The 14,917-nt window shown below is 41.9% G+C and overlaps 1 protein-coding gene across 1 annotated transcript in view; it reads left to right on the forward strand.

Moving 5' to 3' along the window:
• LOC147115965 (ephrin type-A receptor 3-like) overlaps positions 1–14,560 on the forward strand; it is a 441,173-nt gene extending 426,613 nt beyond the window's left edge. The window contains exons 12-17 of the mRNA XM_085990636.1: positions 2,666–2,727; positions 7,208–7,417; positions 8,764–8,913; positions 10,661–10,854; positions 10,991–11,146; positions 13,093–14,560. Of these exons, the coding sequence (XP_085846762.1) occupies positions 2,666–2,727; positions 7,208–7,417; positions 8,764–8,913; positions 10,661–10,854; positions 10,991–11,146; positions 13,093–13,207 (887 nt within the window). The 3' untranslated portion in view covers positions 13,208–14,560. The remainder of the gene's footprint in view (positions 1–2,665; positions 2,728–7,207; positions 7,418–8,763; positions 8,914–10,660; positions 10,855–10,990; positions 11,147–13,092) is intronic.
• Positions 14,561–14,917: the final 357 nt, after the last annotated feature.

The following is a 14,917-nucleotide window of genomic DNA, read 5'->3' on the forward strand; positions in this document are numbered from 1 at the left end:
ATTCTGTAGTGGCCCAGTGACTGTTCACTCAGGAGATCAGATTTTGAAACAGTTTGGGGGGCGGGGCATCCATCACATGATCAAATCTAAACAGATTGAGGTAAAAAACCCAAATCTGTACATAAGTGTGGAATGAGAAAGGGCCACCAAGCACATCAATCCCATTCCCTTTGTCAGCCTTGGCTCAGTGGCAGCACTCTTACCTCTGAGTCAAACATTGTGGGTTCAAACCCCACTCCAGAGACTTGAGCACCAAATCTAGTCTGACACTCCAGTGTCCAGTACTGAGGGAGTGCTGCACTGTCGGAGATGCCGTCTTTTGGATGAGATGTTAAACCGAGGCCTCGTCTGCCCTCTCAGTTGGATGTAAAAGGCATTTGAAGAAGAGCAGGGAAGTTGTCCCGGCCTACATTTATCGCTTAACCATCATCACTGAAGCAGATTATCTAGTCATTTATCTCTGGGCTATTGCTGTGTGCAAATTGGTTGCCGCGTTGGCCTATGCAAATTGGTTGCCACGTTGGCCTATACAAATTGGTTGTCACATTGACCTATGCAAATTGGTTGTCACATTGACCTATGCAAATTGGTTGCCACGTTGACCTACATTACAATGGTCATTAGATCTCTGAACTATTTCATTAGTTGTGAAGCACTTTGTTACATCTGTGAAAGGTGCAGTCTAAATGCAGGTTTTTCCCCCTATATTTCTTTGTAGAGCATGTACAATTTGCACTTTTGACTTCAGAAGAAGAAAACCAACCGTAACCAAAAATTTCAAGATAAAAGTTCCATGAAATTTCTCTGTCAACTTGCATAAGGCACATTGAGAGCATTCAAATAAATCTGGACAATTTCAACAGATGGGCCAAGGATAGCAGATGTGCTTTAACATGGATAAATACAAGATAATGCAATTGGAACATAAGTATGAAACATCTGCCATAATATTTTTACCCAAATTGTCCCTTAAAAGATGATATGATTAGATCCATCATATGCTAGATGGTCAATATACGAGCCAATTGGCTATCATAAGTATCCAAATTGTACAGGTTGCTTAAAAAAAAGATGCATGTTCTGCCACTAGATGTCACTGGCATACTAATCCCTTACATTACAAAGCAAGTAAAATATAACCGGAGACAAGCGATCATTACTTGACTAACATTGTCCCTACATTAGGACCAAGAGGAGAGATTGAGGAGACTAGGCCTAGAGTTTAGAAGAATGAGAGGTGATCTAATTGAAACATATAAAATTCTTACATGGCTTGACAGGGTAGATGCAGGGAGGATGTTTCCCCTGGCTGGGGAGACAAGAACACAGGGTCACAGTCTCAGAATAAGGGGTCAGCCCTTTAGGACAGATGAGAAATTTCTTCACTCAAAGGGTGGTGAATCTTTGGAATTCTCTACCCCAAAGAGCTGTGGATGCTCAGTCGTTGAGTATATTCAAGACAGAGATCGATAGATTTTTGGGAACTAAGGGCATTAAGGAATATGGGGATAGTGTGGGAAGGTGGAGTTGAGGTAGAAGATCAGCCATGTTCTTATTGAATGGTGGAGCAGGCTTGAAGGGCCAAATGGCCTACTCCTGCTCTTATTTCTTATGTTCTTATGTAAGAGCTGGAAAGTGGGATTAGGCTGGATAGCTCTTTTCCGGCCGGCACAGACACAATGGGCCGAATGGCCTCCTTCTATGCCATAAATTTCTGTGATTCTATAATTACAGTAGTTCCTTGAATCCAAAATTAGGTTCCTGAAATCTTAAATGTGCTCCTAGGGGTTGAATTTCATGGGGAGTGCTCCCGATCACCGACCGCAACTTTGGCAGGAGATCCACGGAAACCTTTACGCCATTTCTCAGGGTTTCTGCAGCTCTTCCAAAGTTGCTGCGGACAATCGGGGAAACCCCTGTGGAAATTAAATCCCCTAGTTTCAGAATCTTGGATCTAATAGTGGAAATGATATTTCGAATCGAAAATTGTTATAGGATATAAAACTCATAATACCAGTAAACGCTTAATAACTGCTGCTGAAACAGCAAACTATCCAATGTCTCTTGCATGCCAAGGGTATTTTGAATTTAAATGTTTAACACCATGAACTGATATTTAATATTAAAACTGTATTGATAGCCAACAAGACCTCAGTTGGGGTTACTGAAATCTGGTGGGTAGGAACAAATGCAAAGCAGAATGTGAATCCTGTTGGTGCCAGTAGTTTTTATCCTATGGCAGAGGGATTCAGCCACTGGGTTTATGAACAGGTCTTTATTTCTTGTCCCGAAATGATTTTGGTGATGCCCTGTATTGCTTCGGGCCATTGACATCACTGCAACTTGACATTTTATTTGTGTTTCAAACCAGAACTAGGTAGGGGTGTCAATTCTGAATGTGTGGGTATCTGACAAAAGTTGCCCTGCTCTTTGGATCTGCAATACAGCCCATTCCTTTGTGGGCTTTAGGATTATGTGATCGCAATGTCACTTGGAGCCCTATCTCTTGATAAATCCCTGCTCAACATCATTAATTCTGTATGTAATCTGGCGAGTACTGGGAACATGGAATGTGATTATGCCGTCTCACTGACTTACAAAAAAATGAGCCCAAACTCTCATTTCGTACTATTTTATATTCACTGCTCTTTTCTCCCTCCTTTAGGCAAACCTGTAATGATAATAACTGAGTACATGGAGAATGGATCTCTCGACTCATTTCTGAGGGTAGGGCCTGCTTTATAATTAATACTGTGGCACTTGTTATTATTGAAGCAATAATGATTCACCCAAAGGAGAGGCTAGACTTTGCCTAGGTACTTAAAACAAATGAAGGTGAATTGATACGAGCAGATCTATTTCCTGTTTAATTTTCTCATCAAAGAAGATGTTTGAATATGCATACACTTTGCCCTCCTTGTCACCTAGCTGCTTTCCTGAATGCTGTATGACATTGGCTTCTGTCGATACTCCATTGTAACTGTTAACTGTTTCTCCACGTTGTTGCAAGTGGTGAAATTATCTTGAAGGTGGCATGAATTGAATTCAGTCTTTGCATCTTTTATCCCACATAGACGGTGCTTTTATTCACAAGATGATTGCTGCCTCATAATTGCCCAGCAACAAGTTTTCTTGTTGCCTGATAGGTGGTTGTGTCCAGTTCTGGGGATAGGCATCGACAAACATCCACTATAAGCCCACTGACTCCCACAGCTACCTGGACTACACTTCCTCCCACCCCGCTTCCTGTAAGGACTCTATTCCATTCTACCAGTTTCTCCGTCTCGCCACATCTGTTCTGACAATGCCACCTTCCATACTAATGCTTCCGACATGTCTTCCTTTTTCCTCAACCGAGGATTCCCTCTACCATGGTTGACATGGCCCTCGACTGTGTCCATTCCATTTCTCACACTTCTGCTCTCACCCCTTCCCCTCCCTCCCGGAACCACGATAGGGTTCCCCTTGTCCTCACCTTTCACCCCACCAACCTCCACATTCAACGGATCATCCTCTGCCATTTCTGCCACCTCCTGCGTGATCCCACCACCAAACACATCTTCCCCTCACCTCCCCTTTCAGCATTCCAAAGGGTCTGCTCCTTCCATGACACCTGGGCCCACTCCTCAATCACCCCCAACAGCCTTTCCCCTCCCCACGGCACCTTTCCATGCAAGCACAGGAGATGCAACACCTGCCCTTTTACCTCCTCCCTTCCCACTGCCCAGGGCCCCAAACACTCCTTCCAGGTGAAACAGCGATTTACTTGTAGTTCTTGCAATTTAGTATACTATATTCGCTGCTCACGATGTGGTCTCCTCTACATTGGGGAGACCAAACGCAGATTGGGTGACCGCTTTGTGGAACACTTCCGTTCAGTCTGTAATGGTGACCCCGAGCTTCCGGTTGCCTGTCAAATTCCCCGCTCCACTCCCACATTGACCCCTCCGTCCTCGGCCTCTTACACTGTTCCAACGAAGCTCAATGTAAGCTCAAGGAACAGTACCTCACCTTTCGATTAGGCACTTTACAGCCTTCTGGACTCAAGATCGAGTTCAACAATTTCAGACCATAACCTCTGCCCCTATTTTCCAGGTGGCAGCTGTTGATGATTTTGCCATCCGCAACATTTAATCACTCCTGCCTTCCACCCTATCACTGACCTTCCCTTTTGTTCGTTCCTCCCCTCCCCCTTTCCCTGCCCCTGCACCTGGTTAAAATCTGTAACATCTCCAACTTTTTCCAGTTCTGAAGAAGAGTCACAGAGCTGAAACGTTAACTCTGTTTTTTTCTCCACGGATGCTGCCTGACCTGCTGAGTGTTTCCAGCATTTTCTGTTTTTGTGTCTGGTTCTGTTTTGTTTTGGGTTTCTTTGTGTGTTCTGCTGTCAGGCGAAGCTCCACCAGTTTCACAGGCAGAAAGATGCAGCAGCCTAGTGGCCTCCCAATTAATTTAGGATACAAGTATGGCTGTACAACACTCTGCACCTTGCCAAGCTTAAAAAACAAAGGAATTATGCTTGCAAGTAATGTCAGGGTGTTTCTCCCTCCATTTTCAGTCATCCATTTTTCCCCTGGTTTCCTGCTAGCAATTCTTTGCCAATTGCTTTAATATCAAAGGCATACACTGTTTAAAATTCAAATGAAATGTCTTTATGAATAAATATTTAGGCAGATTTTGTATAGTGATTTAAAGAAATAATCTGCACTTTGCTCCAACACCCAAATAGTGTATGGAAAATATATTGCTGCATGAGAGTGGGAGGACAGGAGTGAGATTTTAAGCACCAGAATCCAGGACTGAGGCCTATGTGCTTGTTTAGTGGCACCCAAAGTTAGTCTCAGATCAAGCTGTGAAGTCTTAGTCAGTCAACTTGGAGACAACCTACATTGATTATTTTTACGCCATTTAGCACCCAAAACAGATAATGGACTCTGCAATATTAGGATAGGACTCAAATATTTTTTGGGATATTACACGAGGTATGAGACTCATCTAACTCAGTTTAGGGGTGAAGAGAGTACCAGAGCCAGTAGTCAGTCACTTACCTAAGCTGTGGGAGGGGGAGGGGGGGTCCAAAGACTCTGCTCATTCAAGTTTCCTTGTCACATTTGGGGAAGGGGCAATCTCCTGGGTTTCTAGTGTACTCAGCTTTGCTTGTCTCAGTTGGTAGGCTGCTGCTTTAAGTGAAGAAGTCGCAGACATCTCTGTGAAAAGATTGGCTTGCTCTGTGTGTTGGACGATGATGCTGGAAAATAGGTTGACTAATGTAAGATGTAAAGGACAGCACTGCAATTTAAATAATGGAATTTGATTCTTGTATTAATCTTAAATAACTCAAGATAATGTGTTTTTGAAATTTAATCAGTATAATTCAGTACTATTTCATATGCAAGACTTAACATTATTAGCTGAGTAATGATTATTGATTTTGTAATTTATTCATGAATGAAAATTGATCAATGGTTCCTCAGTGATTCAGTATCATCACATGAAATTAGTGTATGTATTTTCATTCAGCCAAACCCATATTTCTATCACATTTGTACTACTCATCTGTTCCCTGTACTTGACCTCTTTCACTTACTTGGTAATATACAATTGGCAAGATAAATAATGAGATGGCTAGGAGACTGGTTTCTGGTGCTTGAGGGACTAGTTGATTCAGTCGGGGGGGGGAGGGGGGGTGGGTCCAAGGGCAGGGGCCTTCTAGGTCTGCCAGTCACTGAGATTTTCATAGCTCAGTCGGGTCAGTTCCCTTGAGATTCACTTGGTTCAGTTGAGTGGTGGTGGGTGGGAGTTCCCAGTGATGCCAGCTATGAAGATTCACAGTCAATGATTTTGCATATTTATAAGATGTCTAGGATGGTGATACATATCTAATAGACTGTGTGCATTGGCCACATCAATGTATAAAAACTAACATGATGCGACAATTTGAACTAGTTATCTCCAATTTGTCACTAAAGTACAGGAATATAAGTCACAAATCTGTAATTAATATGTCGGCAAACAGCAGTTACACCTACATGTGAAGCTAACTAGGTCCTGGCTTCTTGATTAACTGCACAGCTTGTCCAGCTCAGGGATACTGGCCGTCAGGTGCAGCTGGTCTACGGCTTGCCCACTCTAAGGCATACACGAACTAAAACCAACACCGAGAGCTCAGCATATCATACACCACCTGGTAGCTTATAGTGTGTGAAGTACCAAATCCCTATTTGGCTCATTCCTATTGGTGCAGATTTCTTACTTTGATCTTTCTTGGTTGGTATATTTGCACGCAATATGATTTTTACAAAATGAAAATCAATCAGATTGTTACGAAGCTATGTTAAGGTGACCTCCCGTACTATGAACAGACATATATATCTGCCATTTGTTTACAACATGACCACCACATTGCCTATATATAGTGCCCTTAAAGTAAAGAACATCCCAAGACAATTCAGATAGCCATATGGGGGAAGGAGGGGTGACCCAACGTTTGGTTGAAGTGGTGGATTCTGTGAAGAAGGAAAAAGAGGTGGCGAGGTAGAGGAGTTTGGGAATAGAATTCCAGAGAGTAGGATTCAGGTCGCAGAAGGCACGGCTGGCAAGGGCTGGGTGCAGAGATTGAGTTTACACAACAGGCCCAAATCAGAGGAACAGTGTCCAGGGGGTTTGATAAAATTGCCATATGTAGGATATATTTAAATTACATCCATGAAGGTAAAACAACGCTTCATGATTTGAACCTATTCCTAGCCTATTGGAAATCCTAGGTAATGCTAATTTCACCTGTTCAGTTTCATTTTCATCTGAATGGCCCCCCTCTTCTAAGAGGATCAATTGAAAGCTCAAGGATTTTTTTTCCCCAAACCAGTTGTGAAGTGGACTGTCATGTGTAAAATTTTGTTCCCTGAGAGACTCGCTTTGCGGTTTTGTAGCAATGTTCTATTCTGTTCAAGCTTAAGCTCTTGCTATAAATAGATGTGTTGTGTGATTCTCTCAGGATATAATAGAGCATCCTTAGAAAGTCAGCTCTGAGCTGAGCTGAGAGAACCACTGCTGTTTCAAGTCTGTAGACATTTATTGCTCAGACCATGTCTATATTTGACCCTTTCTGGTTTGATTCAGCTGTTGATATGGTCCATTCCTTTCTGATAGGTTTGGTAGCTAATAAAAAGATCAAATTGATTTAATAATGTTTTATATTTATATTCAGAAACGTGATGGACAATTCACAGTCATCCAGCTAGTTGGAATGCTCAGAGGAATTGCCTCAGGGATGAAATATCTGTCAGACATGAACTACATACATCGGGACCTTGCGGCGAGAAACATTCTAGTGAACAGCAATTTTGTCTGCAAGGTCTCTGATTTTGGGTTGTCCCGAGTGCTGGAAGATGACCCCGAGGCAGCCTATACAACTAGGGTGAGTGAACACATCAAGCAGCATTCACTGGCACTTCAAAAGTAAACACCTCAACTATGCTAATGTATAGTGTCAGCCACGGCTCAGTGGTAGCACTCTTGCCTCGGAGTCAGAAAGTTCTGGGTTCAAGCCCCACTTGAGCATAAAATCTAGGCTGACACTCCAGTGCAGTAATGAGGGAGCACTGCACTGCTGGGGGTGCCGTCTTTTGGATGAGACGTTAAACTGAGGCCCCATCTGCCCCCTTAAGTGGACATAAAGGAAATGGCGCTATTCAAAGAGCACTGGAGCTCTGTAAAGCACTTTGGGCCTTCCTGAGGTTGTGAAAGGTGCCATATAAATGCAAGTTTTTTCTTTCAAAGAGAAGGCCCACCACAGACTTTTCAGGACACTAAATACGGCCTTCCCACATTCCATATTCTGGGAACAAATTTTTAAAAACCTAGGGCCAATGACCTGTCTCAATTTTTATTTCTCTCATGTTATCCAATGGTTTAAATGTTCTTTGACAAATTCTTGACCAAAATTATCATTCCCAATTCATTCACAGTGTCCCAATAATAACTAAATTTGACTTGAATTCCTCAGCTAAATTACCAGGTGAACTTAATTGTGTAAGACATTACAATTGTTTATCTCTGCACTCTGAATCAAGTCTAAATGAAATCCGAAATTCTCTCCTCCCAAAAGGATGTAGATACTTGGAAAATTGGAGCTTTCCAAACAGCTTCAAGATAGGTTTTTGTTAGGGTAAGGATAGCAAGGGATATTGAGCTAAAGCGTGTAACTGGAGTTGAGGTACAGTTCAATCATGATCTTATTGAATGGAGGAGCAGGCTCGAGAGGCTGAATGGCTTACTCCTGTTCCTATGTTCTCAATAGATGGAAATATATAGCACAAGATGTGCTTAATTCAGAACAGAGTTAGAAATATGGAAGTAATGGTGGTACTGAAAGGACGTCTTCTGCGTCAGGCACATTATCAGAGTAACGTGAGGTTGACTATTCATGGAATCTACCTTGTGTTGTGCTCAATCTGACCTACACTGACAGAGGCCCGATTACAGACACTCAATAAAGAATGAAAAAGACTTCACTCCATCCCCAACAATGAGAGCACACGCACAGACTCAAACAGAAACCTCAGGAGAAAATGCTTCAAATTTCTGTCCTCCCAAAAGTTCCAGTCAATTCTCCCAATTTTTGCTGAAAATCGTAATTCACCAAAAGCAAAGCAGACATTGTACAAAAGGCACGGATAAACATTTTACATTTATTATTATCTTTCCTTGTTTTCTATAAATCTATTCACTGTATCTCAAACTTATGCTTGCATGTGTTTTCAGGGAGGAAAGATCCCTATCCGGTGGACAGCCCCAGAGGCCATTGCCTACCGTAAGTTCACTTCAGCCAGTGATGTATGGAGTTACGGGATTGTTATGTGGGAAGTTATGTCATACGGAGAGAGGCCTTATTGGGAAATGTCCAATCAGGATGTAAGTAGCAAAAACACATGCTCTGGTATAGAATTTTTACCCATAATGCTTTAGATTGTTCATTTAAGCTTGAGATATGCTGTATAACATTGCAACAAATAAGAGTCTCCATTGTACTCTAAGGTTTTGTCTCTACCAATTTTCTCCCTTCCATTTCTTCCTGAAGGTGTTGACTTCTTGCAGATTCGGTCCCAGAGCTGCAGATTGTTCTCTGGCCTCTCAAACCTGTTTCCATTATTTACGTGGTAAACCTCCACAATCAAGTGTTGACAGGCTATTTAGCTGGATGGGGCACCAGAGCCAATTCTAGTCTTATCTGCACCCGATGCCCGTGCATAAGCGCCCACAGCAGTGTTTATTGGAAAGGAATCAGGACTGAAATCTCTGGCTGATTTTGCTCTCCCTCATCGAGGGACACTAAGAGCGACTGTAGCACCCCTATTACTGCTCTGACTGAGCAAATTAAATGCAGGTCATAGATTGAATCTGGGACCTCAGCTACTCACTGGAAAAACTCACTAAATCATCTATTTCACCATAGTGTACAGACCAAGAAAATACCATTAAGCACCCTCACAGAGTGAACCTAAACTCAATCTCCCAAGGCAGATAACTAAAGGCAAAACCACCAATGAGAAAAAACCTAGTGAAATTCCTGCCTAACATATAGGCATTGCTATGAATTTGCTGCAGTTTAATAGTTGAGAGTCAAGCAGTGCATTATGATGTTGATCATGCTGAATGTGGATGATAATTATACTAAAATGGATGTACTGAGTTTAAAAGTTGTATTCAGTCAAAAAGTAGTTATGTAACCAATTACCAAGAACTCTTAATATAAAATATTACAAGCCACCTCCAAGAGTCGCACATCCTTTTCTATAGGGATGACCCAATGAGGAGGAACAGCTCAGAGACTCCCACGAAGGATGGTTGAGACTTGTACACTAGATTCCTTGAATAAACAGCTAGATTCTGTAATAGGGAGGTGGCAGAATTAGTCTTCTGGGAGGTTGAGATCCAATGGGCCAACAAATTTCCTTCATCCAAAACTATCTTGTTTTCTTGTCATTATTTTGTATGTGTTTGAATGCCTAACAACTGATGCCGTAACTACCACTATTGACAGTACCTTGTTATAAACTGAATCCACTCTGAGAGAGAGTTTCTTTCCAAAGCATTTATAGAGGCTGAGCCATTTCTTCCCGTCATTGCAGGTTTATAAAAAAATGTGAACTGTTCCGATTATTTTTCTCGTTGCTGTTAATGATTGAGATTGTGTTGGTGCATCATTCGAAACTCTGAAGATTGTGCTGGAGGCTCAGTTGAAACAGTGTGGAAGAGATCGAGATTGTTGGTTGCTCTTTGAGAAGAACCATTTTAATTCTCAACCGACATACTGCAATCCAGATTCAACTGGAGTATGTGCAGAGCCCTGTACTACAATTGAATTTTAATCTGTATGTACTTGCTGAGAGCTAACTGACTCTCTGAATACTGACAAGATTATTCAATATAATTTTTTTTTAAAGAAAAATACTTCATGAATATTCAGATATTACACAATATCTGGGCCTACTATGCTGTCTATTGATTCTACTAACCTCTACTTATTTATTTATTGCCTATGAATGATTGAAACCTGAATATTAACCAGTTCCTTGGGAAATGCTACAAGGACCAGTAACTGTAGATGACAAATATTTAGTAAGTGAAAGCCGGGGTAAAACTCTTGCATCCTCCGCAGGTGATTAAAGCAATAGATGAGGGATATCGCTTGCCAGCACCAATGGATTGTCCTGCTGTACTTCATCAGCTAATGCTAGACTGCTGGCAGAAAGCACGTGGAGACAGACCCAAGTTTGGCCAGATAGTGAACATTCTCGACAAGCTGATACGAAACCCCAGTTGCCTCAAAACGTTAGCCAACGACGCAGCTTGGTAAGATTTAACGGACTTAATTTTGAAATGGAAAGCTCATCTTCAAAAGTCAAATGCGTAGTCAGAAGGAACAGATACTGAGCGGTTTGGAAAGGGTTTCAGCTTTTTCTCATCAGAATTTTTTAAATATATACAGGTCAGTCAATTCCTTGCAGGATCCGTGTACTCCAGACTCGTCAGCCATTGCCACAGTAGATGAATGGCTTGATGGTATCAAAATGGGCCAATACAAGGAGAACTTCTCATCAGCTGGTTACGCCACACTGGATACTGTTGTGTATATAAACAGCAGGTACTGTAAGTGGTAATGATAAGGGAATCGTTTTGATTTCCCAGGATCCTGAATCTTTCATTTAAATGGTACTAAAAATATAATTGCACTATTTTTAATGAACACATTAGTCACCAAAATTAACCTTTGATTTTGTAACTAATTCCCAGTACCCCATCACTCCCCAAATTTACAATAGCCTCTTAAGTTAATCAAACTGGATATCATCACAGATGCAGTCAATGTAATTCCTTGGTCAAATACACTAGGAGATGCAATATGGCAGAAATGGAAATGTGCTTCACGAAGACTGCGGGAGAGAAGGGCGAGGGAATCCAAAACTGCTTACGGAGGAGTTTTTGACCAGTTTTAACCTGGCAGGGATTAACTGTAAAAATAAAATTTGGTTTTAAACCTAAAATAGGGCTCGAGGGGCAAGCCTTTTGATTTTGCTTTCTTTCTGAGCAATTCTGTCGGCACGAAGAGCTTTTTTTCCCATCTGATTTCTGTTTGCTCATATGGAGAAGCAGTTTTGAGATTAGTTGGTTAACCAGCTGGCAGAGAGAGTAACCAAGTCTCAAAACTGACATCTGGTTAACTGTTACATAATTCAAACCTCAATCGCTATCAGACTTGATTCTCTGCCTTGCAAATTAGCAAGCACATTTACGAAAGTATGTTTTTCATTGCTTCTTCTGAGAAATAGTACTGTATATTTTAACATTTTAATGACATACATATCTGCTAATTTTGTAATGAATATTCTATGGATGGGCTCACAGTATTCACAATAAATGGCTTCTCTTTGAAGAGGTTTCTCTTGCTGGGCTCCAATTTGACTAGATTCCATTTAAGGTGAATATATGCTTTCTGTGTCATTTGTAGTGTTCTTGATGAACAAGTTTACAATTTTGTAGCAAAAAATGCACACAAGAAGTCTCCCTTTGTTTTTCGCAATAATAAATTGTAGAGTGGTGTTGCACAGAAACGCCTGGAATCACCACAGGGCATCTTCCAATCTCCCACCGTAACCTCAACGGGAGATTGGGGAACTCCCACAGATATTCTACCCCAACATCATTAATTGGTTACTCTCTGGATAGAGACCGAGATTAGCCAGTCTCAAAAAGAACTTATTGTGAAAGTCATCATCGTACCTGTATATTTGTCCTTTCACCTCTACAAACCTTTAAATGCTGACTGTTCCATACTAATTCTCTCTCACCCATCACCCAACTTGTCACCGATCTCCACTGGCTCCCCATCCTATAGGGCATTCATTTCAAAGTCCTCAGTTACAAATCTGTCCTTGGCCTTGCTCCACCCTGCTTCTGAAACCTCCACCAACCCTGTCCTTGCTCTACCTACCCTGCCTCCGTAACCTCCTCCAGTCTAGCCTTGCTGCATATTATCTCCCAATATCCTCCAGCCCTAGTTTTTCTCTATCCCATCTCCATATTCTTCTTCAGTCATATCACAGCCATACCCTCTGATTTTCAGAGTGTAGACCACAGTGTGTCCCCCTCCTGCTCCACTCCACCACCAGTGAATGACCTTTCCCCATCATGCACTTGCACTCTGGAAGACTTTGCCTAGACCCCCATGCATTGCTACTTCGTTCCCCACCTTCAGAAGTCTCCTCAGAGCCAACCTCCTTGACCATGGCTTCAGTCACCTCACCTAACCTTCTTGTTCTGACCATTGGGATGGTCTACGATGCAAAATCAGCATCTAAATATTGTTAGAAGATTGAAGATGCATTAATTCCTAAAATGGTCATTACCAGCATTTTTGTTTTTCAGTGTTAAAATCTTGCCTCAGTACTCCCAAGTGCTCAGAGCAAAGTGTGTGATTTGGGGTCACCCTAGTAGAAATATATGCATCCATGGAATAAACATGCAAAAAAATGAGCTGGCGGATTGTCTTAATATGTTGCTCTGATTGACCTGTTTCCTGCCAATTTCTAGTGACCTCTGCAGAATCGGAGTGACATTAGTTGGGCACCAGAAAAGGATCCTCTGGAGCATTCAGAACCTTCACACCATGGCCAACCAGATGCATGGAACACACATTCAAGTATAACAAAGTCACTGCACCGAAGCGCTGTGGGTTGGACTCTTAGAAAGAAATCTACTGAATGCCCTGCTTCCTTCCTCTTATTAACAGCTCCTTTATCACTGGTGAAGAGAAAACAGCCTTTCTTCAAAACACACATGCAGCATTCATACAACATGCAGCTGTCATTCCACGCAACAAATCTTCATTATTGGCATCTCCCATTCAAACTGATCTTTGCGAATGGAAGAGATAAGCAGAATGTGCTGAAGATAACAATGATGGTTTGATTCACCATGGAGGAAAGATAGTTTCCTAATCACTGATTTCTTGCACTCTAGATGATTCTTTACAATAGCCACTGATAAGGATTCCATCTCCTATTTGTAGTTCTGTTTATTTTTCATCTGATTCCTTGGGGAGGCTGTCGAAAGATCATCACCAGTTTGAAGGCAGCCTGACTAACCTAGCAGCTGCAGATACAACACATACATTGTCCATTGACGCTACAACCTCCTGCTGCCCCCTACTCAGAGGAAGGCCTATTCAGGACATTGGGAATATGCTGGAGAGCTAGCTTTGAAATCAGCTTGAATGAATAATCCCCAAATACCCATTGACCACCTAATTGAACAGAACATAGAAAAGAATCAGCTTCCATATCTTAAATAGATCAACATTTGGATATATTCAGATTATTTTAAAATTAAGAAACCATGGTGAAGACAAAGGACACCAAAGTTGAAAAGAGTAGGAAGGAAGACAAGGTTAACTGGGAATTACTGGCTAGGCAATGGCAGGCATGGATCTTAAAGGCTTATGGATTGTAGGATTTGCTCAAATCCCATGAATCAAATGACTGAGCCAAGTGCAGATGTATTTTTAAGCACTGGTCACGAAGGAAGGGAAAAAACCCAACTTGCTTTGGAATACACAATGAACTCATGAAGGAATTGAAATCCAAATCTGAATCCAAATTCCCAAAATGGAGTTTGGATTCCAGATTCACCAGATTGTGCTCAGCCTCACTTATCTGACATGAATAGACTGGAAAATGAATTGCTGATCAGAGGGAGCTGTGAAAAAAAAGATGGAAACAAGAGCCAGGTTCATAATATGCATTAGTGTTGATGGAAGGAAAAGGATAGGAAGGTAACTTTGTCTGGATTTGAGCCTTGGTTTTGTGCTTTAAATCTCAAAAAGCTGTATTTGAAAAAAAAAATAGAATGAATTATGACTTTAAATTGTGGAGCCAATATTACACAGAAATATCTGATTGCAACATTAAACCCAACACAATACTTCAAACTCAATACAATAGCAAAATACTGCAGATGCTGGAAATCTGAAATAACAACAAAAAATGCTGGTAACACTCAGTAGGTCAGGCAGCATTGGGGAGAGAGAAACAGAGTTAACATTTCAGGTCTGTGACCATCAGAACTGGAAAAAGTTAGAGATGTAACAGGTTTTAAGCAGGTGCAGAGGCAGGGAAAGGGGGAGGGATCCGTTCCATTTCCCGCACTTCTGCTCTCACCCCTTCCCCTCCCTCCCAGAACCACAATAGGGTTCCCCATGTCCTCACCTTTCCCCCCCACCAGCCTCCACATTCAACACATCATCCTCCGCCATTTCCGTCACCTCCAGCGTGATCCCACCACCAAACGCATCTTCCCCTCCCCTCCCAGCATTCCGAAGGGACCGCTCCCTCCGCGACACCCTGGTCCACTCCTCAAT

Source organism: Somniosus microcephalus, chromosome 6, assembly GCF_052327205.1.
Source record: "Somniosus microcephalus isolate GS21.2 chromosome 6, FLI_Smic_1.0, whole genome shotgun sequence".
Lineage (NCBI taxonomy): Eukaryota > Metazoa > Chordata > Chondrichthyes > Squaliformes > Somniosidae > Somniosus > Somniosus microcephalus.